The sequence below is a fragment of the Sceloporus occidentalis genome, unplaced genomic scaffold (assembly GCF_023333645.1).
Source record: "Sceloporus occidentalis isolate IW3139 unplaced genomic scaffold, rSceOcc1.0.p SCAF_13, whole genome shotgun sequence".
Lineage (NCBI taxonomy): Eukaryota > Metazoa > Chordata > Lepidosauria > Squamata > Phrynosomatidae > Sceloporus > Sceloporus occidentalis.
Window position 1 is genome coordinate 20,105,231 of NW_028316993.1, and position 14,133 is coordinate 20,119,363.

At 41.8% G+C, this 14,133-nt stretch overlaps 1 protein-coding gene across 1 annotated transcript; it reads left to right on the plus strand.

Annotated features, from left to right (window-relative positions):
• The first annotated feature begins 1,488 nt into the window (after positions 1–1,488).
• LOC149305156 (mediator of RNA polymerase II transcription subunit 18) lies at positions 1,489–5,362 on the plus strand. The gene is made up of 3 exons (XM_089478793.1): positions 1,489–1,644; positions 3,283–3,368; positions 4,406–5,362. The coding sequence occupies exons 2-3, from the start codon at positions 3,296–3,298 to the stop codon at positions 4,957–4,959; spliced, it is 627 nt and encodes a 208-aa protein (XP_089334919.1). The 5' UTR covers positions 1,489–1,644; positions 3,283–3,295; the 3' UTR covers positions 4,960–5,362.
• The last annotated feature ends 8,771 nt before the right edge of the window (positions 5,363–14,133 follow it).

Genomic DNA, 14,133 nt, shown 5'->3' on the forward strand with positions numbered 1-14,133 from the left:
AGCTACTCAATGCAGAAGGTTTGTATTAAAAAAAACTAATTTGTTCTGAATTCAGTCTCGTAGTCGGTTTTGAATTGTTCAGTCTCACAAACATCCATTATGGATTACCCTCCCAACTTTCTTTTTATCTGTGATGTCGAAGGCTTTCATGGCCAGTATCCATAGTTTTTTGTGGGTTTTGCGGGGCTATGTGGCCATGTTCTAGAAGAGTTTATTCCTGACGTTTTGCCAGCATCTGTGGCTGGCATCTTCAGAGAAGTGAGTGGGGTACACACACACACACACACACACATATATATATATATAGAGCCCACTTTCTTTCATGCCAGCATTCTCTGAAGATGTACACACTGTGTAACCTTAGATAGGGAGGAGTGGTTTCCATGTTAATCTGTGTATTATCTGTGCCTTGCCATTCATCAACAGAACAATACACAGACTAACATGGGAATCACTCCTCCCAACCTAGGGTCACACAGTATGTTTTTGGTTTGTAGCATCGTCCTGATGAAGAAGCCAATGGAGTTTCGAAAGCTTGCAACAAGTCTATTGTGCATTTCGGTTGGCCAATAAAGGTATCACTGATGGGTTTTTGTTTGCATTCCTTCTTTCAGTGAGGCTCAAAGGTGCTACCAGATCTCTCTAGATACTGATTCTCCAGACTAACAGGGCTATCTCTGGATTTGTTGAGGCTGTTATTGTTAGGAACAGGTTGTGTGAGGAAGCCGCTTTTGCTGACAAAGCAGCAGGTGAAGGGTGTATACTGCAGTTTTTAAGGCATGAATGTCATTTTATACTGGCTTTATTTGCTGTTTTTAGTTATTTTAATATTTTTCTTGAAATTTTTTAAACATGTTTTTTATTTGTGAGCCGCCTTGGGCCCCTCCCTTGGGAGAAAGGCAGCATAAAAAGGAAGCAAGCGAATAAAAATAAGACCCTGCTCCAAAAAAGCCTTCCGTTCTCTCCCTGTACAAACATTGCTGCGCGCGCACGCTCGCCTCAGGCCTACCGAAAAATAGGAACGCTCCCTCCTCTGACGTCAGAGAGAAGATAGAGACGGCCATTAAATATTGGGGAGAAATGCGCATTTTATTTATGTATTTTTAGCGAGGGGGCGGGGCTAGGTCGTTTTTAATTGTGGTCCCTGCCTCCTGTTGCATTTCGGCGTTTCAGTGAGGCTCTCTCTCTCCCTATGTCTCTGAAGTGAATATTCTAAACGCCCCTTCCTATAAACTACAACCCCCAAAATGCAACAGGAAGGCAGGGACTGCGTTTATAAAGCGACCGTTTTAAGACTGTAAAAGCGATAAGCTCACCTAGGAGGATGAATGGGAGGCTTCCGTCGTCTCTGACGTCACGAAGGCGAGGGCAGCACCCATTTTAGGGGGGAAATGGAAGGGAGGAACACGCATGCGCATTTTGTTTCTTCGGGCAGAAAATGATGGCGCCATGATACGTGGGGGGGGTAATGCGCATGCGCGTTTTGGTTTTTCGTGTGAAGAGGAGAAGAAGGGGTTCAGGTTGAGGGTCGTTTTCCTCTCAGGCTGCCATTACGCTCCTCACCCAGCCTGAGCTTCTGGAGAACCGAAGGGCGGTTTCCTGTCTGCGCTTTGGACCCCGGAGTGGTCGACTTTCTCCTCAAAGGTCCTCTGCCTCCCTTCCTTCAGCCTTCTCAGTTCAAAGCAGGGCTCTCGCCTTAGATTCCTAAATACACTGCAGGCAGGAATAATCCCAGTTTGAGAGCGCTTTAATTCTTGGCTCAATGCTAGGGAATTCTGGGAAATGTAGTTTTGTGAGACATTTAGCCTTCTCTGTCAGAAAGCTCTGGTGCCACAATAGACTACAGTTCCCAGGATTCCCTGGCACAGGCAGAGTAATAAAAGAGGTCTCAGAGTGGGATTATTTCCACAGCGTGTTATGGACCCAGAGCAAGCCAAGAGCTGGCTGGCTTTTTGCCTTGCTTTCATTTTCTACACATTGACATGTTCCTGGAGCCATTTCAAGAGGCCGCAAGGGCAAGGGTGGGCTGTTAGCCCATGATGGGAGCTGCAGTCCAATGACACTGGGAGGATGCGTGTTCATCCCACTCTTCAGATGTTGGACCTAGAATAGATATATCCCTGAAGGTGACTGGTGGTTGTTGTCGTTTGCCTTCAAGGCGTCTCCAACTTGAAAATGTATTCATTCCCCGCCTCTCCGGTTGGAGTGAGGTGGTTCACAGTATAGCTGGTAAAATCCATTATCCCTGCCTCCCACACAACGTTTAAAATTCCCAAATAACAATAACAACAATAAAGGAACATTCAATAATAAAACGATAGAGATGACAGCAAGACGATGGGAATCCTGGATATTCTACATGGGGCCCATATAAAGCAAAGCCCACTCTCACGGTTTTCCCATGCCCTCCGCTGAGGCTGAGAGTGTGTGACTTGCCCAAGGCCACCCAATGGGTTTCCGTAGCTGAGCGGAGATTCAAACCCTGCTCTTCAGAGTTGTAGTCGATTGCTCAAACCACATACCGGCTGGCTCTGAAGGCACATACTATCAAAGATTGTTGGGGGCAATTAGCTTACTAAACCACTTCAGGAGTGCTTAAGTGCACTGATAAGTATGTACTTGCTATTGCTTGCTATAAAGATACATGTGATATACATGCTTTGAAGGTACATGCTATGAATGTAGTGTGGATAAGCTCTTCCCTGTAGTCAGTGGGACTTTTGAGTAAGTGCATCTAAGGTTTGCTGGCAAGACTATGGTGCCCCATCGAGTTCTATGATTTTATGCGTATTTTAAACCTGAACAACTCTAGTGATCGTGTATACATTCAAATATCCTTGGGAGATCCATAGAATTGGTGTATGAGCACATGTGTGGATTTTGCATCAGAAACTCTGTCACTATAGAGTTGTCATGTGATGTGCTTCTTTTGTTTCTTGAAGTCTCCATTCCTGATTATATAGGACTACTTTTCCTGGTTGAAATGGATACTAATACACTGCACTAGATTATATGTGGGGGGAAATCTTCCCACTAATCTAATGCAAGCACTTTCAGTAACATATTCCTAGTACAAGCGAGTGTGGAGTTGATGTACTAGGACCTGTAATGCTTGGGAGGGCTGGAGGAGAGAGCAAAGCAGGGGTGTCCTTTGGAGATATCACTGATATATTTTCTCTAAAGGACCTAAATGTAATTATTTACATCACTAATGATAAAGATTCTATATAACAATTTTTTCAAAGTAAAATGCACTGTTCTTTATCCTTTCTTTTTGTGTAGGGAAGACAGTACCATGGAGGCCCCTCCTGTCACAATGATGCCAGTCACTGGTGGTACCATTAACATGATGGAATATTTACTTCAAGGTAAGTCACCAGTAAGGATTGTCCTGGTTCTCCTATCTCCTTCATGCAGTATGGCATTTTGTTAGAAGAATGCACAGGCATTTCATAACGCACATGCACTCTTTTTATGGCAACAGGACTGTGAAAAAGACAGGTCAGCTACCTAGACTGTGAGCTGGCAATTGTTGGTTGTTTTGCACATCATAGAACAGCAAGCCTAGGTGTGCTAATCAGTGTCTGAACTTACCAAAAGAGGGCTTTCACATGCTGACCACCAAGAACAGCCAAGTTAAGAAAAACAGAGGATGTCTGTTTTGGTAATAGCCTCATACTTCTGGTAACAACTTGAATCAGGAAGTCATCAGGGCCCTTTGTAAATCTTTTTTAAAAGCTTTGAGCCTGTTCTTGTTCATCTTTTATTAAACTTGGGCTGTTGTTCCTACTTTAATCATAACTTAATTAGATAGTATTGCATTGGATTATATGGTTAGCTTTTATTGTTTCTTTTCTCTTGTGTAACTTTGGATCCTGGCTCTTAGAGTGTATTTGTGTAATGGCAATGTTGAAGAACGCAAGTTTCCTTCAAGTGTATAAACCCCTAATGCCAAGATAAAATCATGGTTTTATCTTTTGTTTAAAAAATCTGCTATAATTTTTTATGATCTACAGCTTGGCAATGCACAATTCTATATGAGAATCATTAATTGAGCATGATAACATAACAATAAAGCACGACAAACGATATCAAATATTTAAGGGGGAAAAAAACACTGCCAAGAGACCACTGTCAAAGAAACACTGCTAAAGAAGAAAATGGAAATATTTCTGTTAAGCTATCCCTTTCTTTCTAAAATCACGCTTCCCCAGGATTTTGGGTTTTTTGGAGATGTTTATGATCATATTGTGCCTAAGGAGGCTTTTGTGCTATTTTCAGCATTGCACAGGTTTTTTTAAACAAAAAAATCTAGCAGATGTGTTAGGACGGGGGATTCTCTGCTTTGGCTAATGAGACGATTATTGATTCAAATGGTGTAACTTGTCTTCCCTTTCTTGCAAAGGGAGTGTTTTGGATCAGAGCTTGGAGAGTTTCCTCCATCGACTCCGTGGCCTATGTGACAACATGGAGCCTGAAACCTTTTTGGATCATGAGATGGTGTTCCTCCTGAAGGGCCAGCAGGCCAGCCCATTTGTCCTCCGCACACGGCGCTCCATGGACAAACCTGGCATGCCTTGGCATTTGCGGTATCTTGGGCAGCCAGAAATGGGAGACAAAAACCGTCATGCCTTGGTACGCAACTGTGTTGATATTGCCACTTCTGAGAACCTGACAGACTTCCTGGTGGAGATGGGGTTTCGTATGGACCATGAATTTGTTGCCAAGGGGCATGTATTCCGCAAGGGCATTATGAAGATTGTGGTATACAAGATCTTCCGCATCTTGATCCCAGGAAATACTGACAACATTGAGCCCTTGTCTCTTTCCTACCTTGTGGAGCTCAGCATTGTAGCACCAGCAGGACAAGACATGGTTTCTGATGACATGAGGAGTTTTGCTGAGCAGCTCAAGCCTTTAGTTCACTTAGAAAAAATTGATCCTAAAAGGTTGATGTGAGTGGTTAGCTGCACCTAAGCCTAGATTCATTTTGTTACTGAGACAGAAAGATTTATGAAAGCTTTGGTCAGTGCAGACAGGCTTATTTGGCTCATATTTCCTTACAGAAGGCAAAATTAGCCTGGTCTGATTGGCCTCATGCTGATTCACAGACAGATTATTTTCTAGTGATTCCAAATTAAGAAGGTGATCAGCACTGTTAGCAATATTGGATTCTGTATTTTATATCAGAATTTTGGTCAGATTTTCAGTACACAAGATTAAGCAGAACCATTTTTCCTTCCCATTTTCAGAATCGGCACAGTGGTTCATATAACTCAAACTATTTTGTGGTGAACCATTTCTTGGAATTTTTATTTTGTATGCAGAAGCATATTAAATTTGCATTTGTTAAGGAAAGTTATTTGAATATTATGTTTCTTGTTTCTTTTCTTTCTTTCTTTCTTTCTTTTGAGGTAAAAATGCAGGACAAAAGGATCAAACATCCCAGAGTAGGCTGGCTTGGGTTGTTCCGTGTGGTCTCCTTTTCCCCACCTTTTTTCAGAAATTGATGTGATCCACCTATATAGTAAATTTTCAAATCGTGAGTATTTAGGATTAGTTAACATTTGTTAAGACAGAACTGAGAAACCTTGGGCCCTCTAGAATATGAACTGCAACTCCCATCGTCACTTGCACTGACCAATCTGGCAATGTGTGAGGGGTGTTGGAGTTCATATCCATTGAACACACCTGTTACTCTCTGATTTTGGAATAAGCAACATCAGCCTTGATTAGTAGCTGAACAGTGTATCACAAGGAAATACTAAGGATAACCAGGTAGAGCAAGAAAAGAATCTTGCCTGGAGCCCCAGAAAGCCTCTTCTAGTCCCATGTGGCAGTACTGGGCTAGATGAATCTGTGGTTTGAGTAAGTAAAAAACAACTTCTGTGCACTTATGTCCAATCTGAGGGGCCGCAGGTTTTTCAGCCCTGTGTCTAAAAAATAGTTAACCTGGTCTCCTTTCTGAATTGTAGCAATGTGGTTGAGGTGACTAAGAAAGGCACAGAAGTTTAGGGCCACAAGATGATGTATTTATTTCAAAACTTACCAATTACAACAAACAAATTCCCTTTTAAAACATGGAATAAGGACAGTACAAACTTTATTTGGAATAATAGAAAACCCAGCCTCTGCCTGCCAAGAAGAAGAGCCCTCCCCCCGACCTCCATCTTGAGGGGAGAGAAGCAGGCAAAAAACAACAGGCCTCTGCCTGCCAAGTTGAAGAGCCCTCCCCCCGACCTCCATCTTGAGGGGAGAGAAGCAGGCAAGAAACAACAGGCCTCTGCCTGCCAAGAAGAAGAGCCCTCCCCCCGACCTCCATCTTGAGGGGAGAGAAGCAGGCAAAAAACAACAGGCCTCTGCCTGCCAAGTTGAAGAGCCCTCCCCCCGACCTCCATCTTGAGGGGAGAGAAGCAGGCAAGAAACAACAGGCCTCTGCCTGCCAAGAAGAAGAGCCCTCCCCCCGACCTCCATCTTGAGGGGAGAGAACCAGAGGTTTTTTTTGGGGGGGGGTTGTTACTTGCTTTGTTTTGTATATGCATATGTATGCTGTAAACCGCTTTGATCGTAGGAAAAGTGGTATACAAATAAATCATATTATTATTATTATATTAAGGATGAAACTTCTGACACAATTGAAAGAGGAGGGGTGGTACTACCAAATTTCAAACTATATTGTCAAGCGTCGGTAATGAGTTGGATATTAGACTGGATGAGACTTAAGAAAAACAAGATACTTAATCTGGAAAGTGCAGCTCTAATATTTGGTCTCCATGGATATTTACTGTACAAGAAAACTAAAGCTAATCGAGAAGTTAACAACCATTATATTAGAAAATCACTGTTAAATGTATGGCAGAAACTCAAAGAATTGTTTTACAGAAATACCATTATGGACATCCATTAATGAGGCACACTTTAAAAACGAAAAAATGTCATGTGAAAAATGGCCTATGTATGAAGATATCACAAAAATGGAAGATGGACAAAGAAAATTAAAAACTGAATTAGAATTAAATAACGAAGGATTTAAATGTAGTTGGTTTCTATACAGAAGAATTTAAAAAAAGATTTCTTATGGACCAAAAAACAAAAGGAATTGGAAAAACAGATGTGGAAATGGAAAAGATAATTAGAGAAAAAGGAAAGCATGAAATTTCCCGATTATACAAAATTTTACTTCAACGCGATTTAGAACAAGAAGTGATAAAAAAATGTATGATTGATTGGGCGAAGGATATGGGACAGGATATTGCTCTATTTCAATGGGGAAAAAATTGGAAAAAGCGAATGAAATATACACCTAATTATGGCTTAAGAGAAAATATATTAAAAATGCAATACAGATGGCACCTGACACCACAGATATTGGCTAAAATAGATAGTAAATGTAAAAATACATGTTGGAAATGTGAAACAGAAGTTGGCTCTTATTACCACTGTTGGTGGACATGTAAAAAAGCAAGAGAGTTTTGGACAAGCATCCATAAAACAATGATAGAAATATTACAAATGGAATATAATAACGACCCAAAGCTATATCTATTGAGTATGTTAGAACAAAAACAATTGGAACGTAAATATGGTAAATTAATATTTTATATGGTGTGCGCCGCTAGGATAGTTTACGCAAGTATGTGGAAAGATAGTGAAATTCCAAATTTAATGGATGCTGAAATTGTATGAATATATGGAAATGGATAATTTAACAATGTTAATGAAAGGGAAGTCAAATCGAGACTTTTGTTAAATATGGGAGCCGTTGGTCAATTACCTGAAGGAGAAAGAAGGAAAATATGCAGTAATTTTATTTGAAAAATAGAAATGCATTATAAAATATTGATATAGAATTTAAATATATGGTGCAGTCAGTTCTATAAACACTATCACAGATGAGTAGTTTAAGTTAAACAAATAGATATTTTTAAAGGACTTTAAGACAATTGACGGACATTTATCTCACTAGGAGAAAGAAAAATCAGAGATAAAGACAGCTGGAATGAAAAGGTAATTAAACAACTGAAGAGATAAGTAAAGGAAGTAATGATGAAATATTTGATTGTAAAGCTACAGAAGTTTAAGAAAAGAAAATGAAGCTTATATGTATTCGTGAAACATGTATGAAATTGATTTTTTTTAATGAAACTCAATAAAATACATTGCAAAAAATATATATTAGGGCCACATATGCTACATTTCTGTCTTTTCCACTGGGAACCATGGAAATGCTGATACTTAGGCGTGTTACAAACGGCCATAAGGGACGTCCTCAGGACGTCCTAGTTTTAAAAAGGGGTATCACTTCTTGACGCCCCCAAGCCTAATAGGTCCTGAGGACGTACAAGATGGCGGCGCCCCATCTACATGGGGGCCGCCATGATGGCGTCACAAACGCGCCGCCTCCAAATGAGGCGGCGCAGACATGACGCCATCGTGCCGCACGAGGGCGCTTTGAGCGCCCTTTACACAGTGCAAGAAGGAGCTCCGTTTCAGACGGCTGCGCCAGCAACGCAAAGGAGAAAGGGGCCAAGCGGCCCCTTTCTCCTCCTCCCCGCCACCGCGGGATGTCCTTGGGGCTTGAAGCCCCAAGGACACCCCTTTCCAGGCTGCGAGGAAGAGGCCTTTTGCCGCTTCCCCACGGCCCGGAAAGCGGTGGGTCGGGGCCTCAGCGGCTGCCGCTCTAGCCACTGAAGCCCCGATACACCGGGGAAAGGGGCGGGTACAGGCCGCCACTTTTCGGCGGTCTGTAACCTGCCCCAGTGCTCAGTGTTTCAGAATAAGTAGTATGTCACTTCTTGGTTGCTGCCATTGGAACTCAAAGTGTTGTATGAAGGCAAGATAATGACAAATGACTCCTGCTGTGTTTTTCCAAGGTGATGATCCCTCACTATGACTTGGCTAGTTGTGCTTAATTCTTTCACAATAACAGAATGTGACTTTGCCTACAGCATCCTTTGTACCACACAGAAGAATTATGCTATTCTTTTGTGTTACATAATTGGTGTTAAGACTCATCCTCTCTGAGCTGGATCTTTTCAGAACTGGCCATAATGTTCCACTAAATAGTTTCCATTGTATGGTAAGTGATCATGTAATTACAGCTACCTGGATGGTGAGTAGTTAATAAAGTAATAATGCCAAAAATAATTAAAATTCTCTACTGTTATCAGGTATTACAAAACAGGATAGAAAGCTGCTTTTCTAATGCTTCTTCACTGGAAATTATTGTTTATACTTCGCCTCTTGCAGAGATGTGAGGGGTGTCTTTCAAAAAAGTTAACATACAAGCACAAAATTCCTTGATATTTGCAGATGCTAAGTGCGGATGTCTTCTATTAGATTATATCCTTTTGAAGCTGATTTTGACAGATGGACAGTGTAAATGGATTCTCTGTGTCCATACAAATCAGCCAAAGACTTATAGTTGCCAAGGTTAAAAAGATAAACACGATCTATAACTGAGTGGTTTTGAGATCTCATGGCTGTATCTGCATTTGAATGTTTATCCTATGGTCTAGACTGCATACATTCACCTGTATGCTTAATCAATGTTCATGTTGTCTTCACTGATATCATTGTGAGATGGCTTTGTTTCCTTCCATATTTCTTTTCCTGTCCTCTTTTATTCTTACTTTTTTTTTGTAATGGAACATTAAACTGTGAATAATGAAAGGGAATTAAAAATGCTGCTGTGTGTAGGAGGAAGAGAGATGAAAAAATCATGTTGGGTGGGATGGGGTAATCTGATGTATACAAAGCATTGGTGGCTTGTGCCTCCCATATCAAAGGGGCACTGAATCAAGTCTGGTTTTATTCTAAAATGTAAAGAACCTACCCAAAGTACTCAAGCTGTTTTGGGGACACGGTTCAGCACCTTGGACAGCACCTTTAAAATTCAGATGAAAACTTGGAGGGGATTCTCTGCTCCACTAATATTGAAGCCACCAGTGTGAATTGATCCATGGCCTTTCCCCACCCCTAACATCCTACTGATAAGGAATTATAAATAAGGAATTAAAAATGAGTTAATAAGGTTATTTTCCATCCTATTTTAAACAATGAGCAGGGGATAATTTTTAAAGGAAGCCTGAATATGGGGGAAAAAGAGAAAGGAGAAAAAAGCCAGGGCCCCTCCAATCAGTTGCTTTGCTTGACAAACAACCAGGCAAGATTTGAGAAGCCAGGGAAGTCCTACCATTAAGCAAACCAGCCAAGTGATGTGCGGAGGCTGGTAGTACCACCAACCTGTTCCTATTGGGTGTGTTCCAGATTGGACAGATGTGCTCTATGCTAGCCTTAAGGGAGTTGGAGAATATTATCCCATCACCATTGTGGAAGGAAGACCCAACTGTTAGTCTAGTTGCCTTCTGAGAGAAGAGAGAGAAAACCTTTCCCAGCGGAGAAGGTGAAATCCTCCTGAAAATTGGGTTTTCCTCCCATGAGTTCCTAGAAGGCAGGGACAGATTTAAATAACAAAAGGACCCCCCTGCCCCCTAATGGGAGGGGCGACCCAGGAGGTCCAGTTTAGTTTCCTGCCTTGCTCCTAGCAGGACGTGGATCATCTTCGTTCCTCAGAATGACCTCACCTTCTACCCTTTTTGGATTCCTTTTTGGAGTTTTTTTCCTTTCTTCCCTCATGGAAAGACATCTTGTTCATTGCCTCAGGCAGCAAAATATCTTATAAAGCCTGTAAGAAGTTGTGGTCCCTCCATTATGGATTCCCCATATCTCCATAGCATTGCTCCTGCCTATTAAAGAGACACAGACACAGAATCTACTTCTGTTATCCTTAGTTTCTTCCTGCCTTCCCCAGCCTGGTGCTCCATAGATGCATTGGACTACAGCCTCTGATTATGGCTGACTGCAGGTGATGGTTTTTTAGTCCAACACAAAGATTGGGTGGGTGGGTAGGATCAGGAAGATTGGTGTATTCACGCTCCCTGCTTCAGAAGCAAGTATGGAATAGACAATTGTACACTGATGTGAAGCCATGGGAGAAGAGCTTTCAGCATTATGTGTCATTATGCGGCCAAGGCAATTAATGATCTTTTAGGAGACATGTGCCTATTTTATGAAATTATGGTGGGCTGTAAACTGTTCATCTAATTTTTGATAACCAACAAGTGAGGATGTACCAACAAACATTTTTTAAAAAGTGTAAAACCTTTGAGCAATGTAGCACCAAATATCCAAATTAAACAGGCAACTTGAAGGCACATTCACACACAATAATGGAAGCACAGATTGTGTGGTTAAAGCATAATCTTCAGATTTTATTATTTTAAAAATTCCAGTATCAGATAATTACACAACATTTGTCCTGAGGATAATGCTATATAAGCTTTCAAAACTGGCAGTGAGCTTCATGACAGAATGAGCACTAACAGCTCATGAGCAAAGGACACATCATAAATTTCCCTGCAATGTAACGGATCAGCCTTCCCCATCTGGGTGCCCTCCAGATGTCCAGTCCTGTTCTGTGTAACTGTAGTGGCTTTCTAAAGGGGAAACAGGTTCCTTGACTTTCAGGTTTGTCCATTATAGCCTTTCTTAGTCAAAAATCCTGTTGGAGTACCATTTCCATCACCCCTAACCAAGAGTAGGGCTGACATTCTCTGTGCAAAAATCAGTTTGTCACAACTCAGGATTTTCAGTAAAGAATATAAGGTCTCTAGACCAGAAGAAACCCCCTTTGTAGAGCATTCTTCAATCAAATGCCCCAAAATTAAGCAATCCTCATTCTTGGTTCTTCCACTACCCTGTTGCAACTGGGTAGTGGCAAATAGTTCATGCACCAATGGCCTGATTTGCTCTAATGCCACATCATATGTAGAGGCTGTACTTTTATTTCACATATGCAAAAGGGCTATAGCTCAGTAGCAGAGCCTGGCTAAGGTTCCCTGAATACTGCGGAATATAAAGGTTAAAACACCTGTAATTGCACAAACTGAATAAAGAAATGGAAAATGAAGAACTACAGAAGGAATAATATTGGGTCCAGAGTTTGGAAGTTTCTAGCTGCAAACAACTGGCTGCTTGTATTTAACTCCTTTCTCCAACAACAGCTATAACATAATGGAGAAAAACACTGTTTCTTTTTGCAATGTGTAATGAGTTTGTAGTTCTATCACTACAGAAGTGCAACCACACTAATAGCAGAATATCCCATTGTTGTTCAAATGCTATTTCTTGCACTACAATCATACACTATTGTGGGTGCTGTGGGGACGATGAGGTGGCTGGGGAAAGGATGTATTTTGTAACAGTGAACGATGGTTGATAACAGTCAGATGACTCTTTTTAAAAGTAAGCAAGTAGTTGAGCAGAGTGGATGAAAATAGGGGATCTTAGGCACGTCTCAATCACAGGGTTGCCATGAGTCATAGTTATTTATGAATCATGGCATATTATTTATATCACTGGAGGTCCTTACCAACCAAATAAGAGCAGACCCATTGATAGGGGGAATTAATAATAATAATAATAATAATAATAATAATAATAATGATTTATTTATAGCCCGCCCAATCACAAGGAATCCAGGTGGGTTACAACAGTAAAAATAAAGATAATAAAATAAAATACAATAAATAAATAAAATACAATAAAATTACAGAGAGTGAAGTGAGTACATTCACAGTTAGGCCTGATGGAAGTTGGGCCTCTCTTTTTCACTCCCTCCCAGGTCTGATGATGATGTCATGGAGGGAGGGCTCTTCTTCTTGAGGCAAGGATTTTATTTTAATTAATTTTAATTTAATTCTTCTCATTAAATTTAAGAGAAGAATTGGTGGACAGAGTGACATAAGTCACAGTAAATGGGGAGTAGAACTAGGTAGGGAAGGCCTGCCAGAAGAGATCCGTTTTAAGAGCCTTCTTAAAGGCTGTAAGAGTAGAAATGTCACGGATCTCCTTCGGCAGGTCATTCCATAGCTTCGGAGCTGCGATGGAAAAGGCCCTCTGGGTGACTGAAGTTAGCCTAGATTTTATTGGCTGAAGTAGATTCTTCCCCGAGGACGAGGGACGAACAGTAGGGAAAAAGGTGTTTCCTTAAGTATTCTGGACCCAAGGCATGTAGGGCTTTGAAGGTAATCACCAACACCTTGTACCTTGTCCAGAAACTAATTGGTGAAGGGATTTCAAAACCGGTGTTACGTGATCATTATGACGAGAACCTGTAATTAACCTGGCTGCCATATTTTGTACAAGTTGAAGTTTCTGAACTTGGCATGAGGGTAGCCCCATGTAGAGCACATTACAGAAGTCCAATCGAGAGGTGACCAGCGCATGTACTACTGTTTCAAGGCCTCCCTGCTCCAGGAAGGGGCGCAGCTGGCGTATCAGCTGAAGCTGATAACAAGTGCTCCTGACTGTCGCATCTACCTGAGCTGTCAGGTGAAGCGACGAGTCAAGGAGCACCCCTAAGCTGCGGACAGAGTCTTTCAGGGGAAGTGTGACCCCATCCAGAACTGGCTGACATAATTCCATACCTGGGCTTGGGTTTCCTATAACAAGTACCTCTGTCTTACCTGGATTCAGCTTGAGTCGGTTTTCCCTCATCCAGTCCATTACCGCCCCAAGACAGGCATTCAGAGGAGAGATGCCATCCATAGACACTGCATCAGTTTGAGACATAGAGAAATATATTTGGGTGTCATCAGCGTACTGATAACATCCTGCCCCATGTCTCCGGATGATTTTTCCCAGCGGCTTCATGTAAATGTTAAACAGCATAGGAGACAATATTGCGCCCTGGGGTACACCAAATTTTATCTCTCTTTTAGAAGAGCAACTGTCTCCTAGTGCCACCATCTGGAATCTGCCTGAGAGGTAGGACCGGAACCACTGTAGAACAGTGCCTCCGATACCTAACTCTCTCAGGCGTTCTAGAAGGATACCATGGTCGATGGTATCGAAGGCCGCTGAGAGGTCTAAGAGCACCAGCAGGGTCACACTTCCCCTGTCAATGTCTAGACGGAGATCATCAACTAAGGCGACCAATGCCGTCTCAACTCCGTATCCTGCCCTGAATCCGGTTTGAAATGGGTCCAGATAATCAGCTTCATCCAAGACTGCCTGTAGTTGATTGGCGACCGCCCTCTCGATCACCTTGCTCAAGAATGGCAACAACGA

Excerpts from the sequence above, each read along its gene's own strand:
- LOC149305156 (XM_089478793.1), top strand. The coding sequence starts at position 3,296 with ATGGAGGCCCCTCCTGTCACAATGATGCCAGTCACTGGTGGTACCATT. Across the intron at positions 3,369-4,405 it reads GATGGAATATTTACTTCAAG|GGAGTGTTTTGGATCAGAGC; the intron begins GTAAGTCACCAG and ends TTTCTTGCAAAG.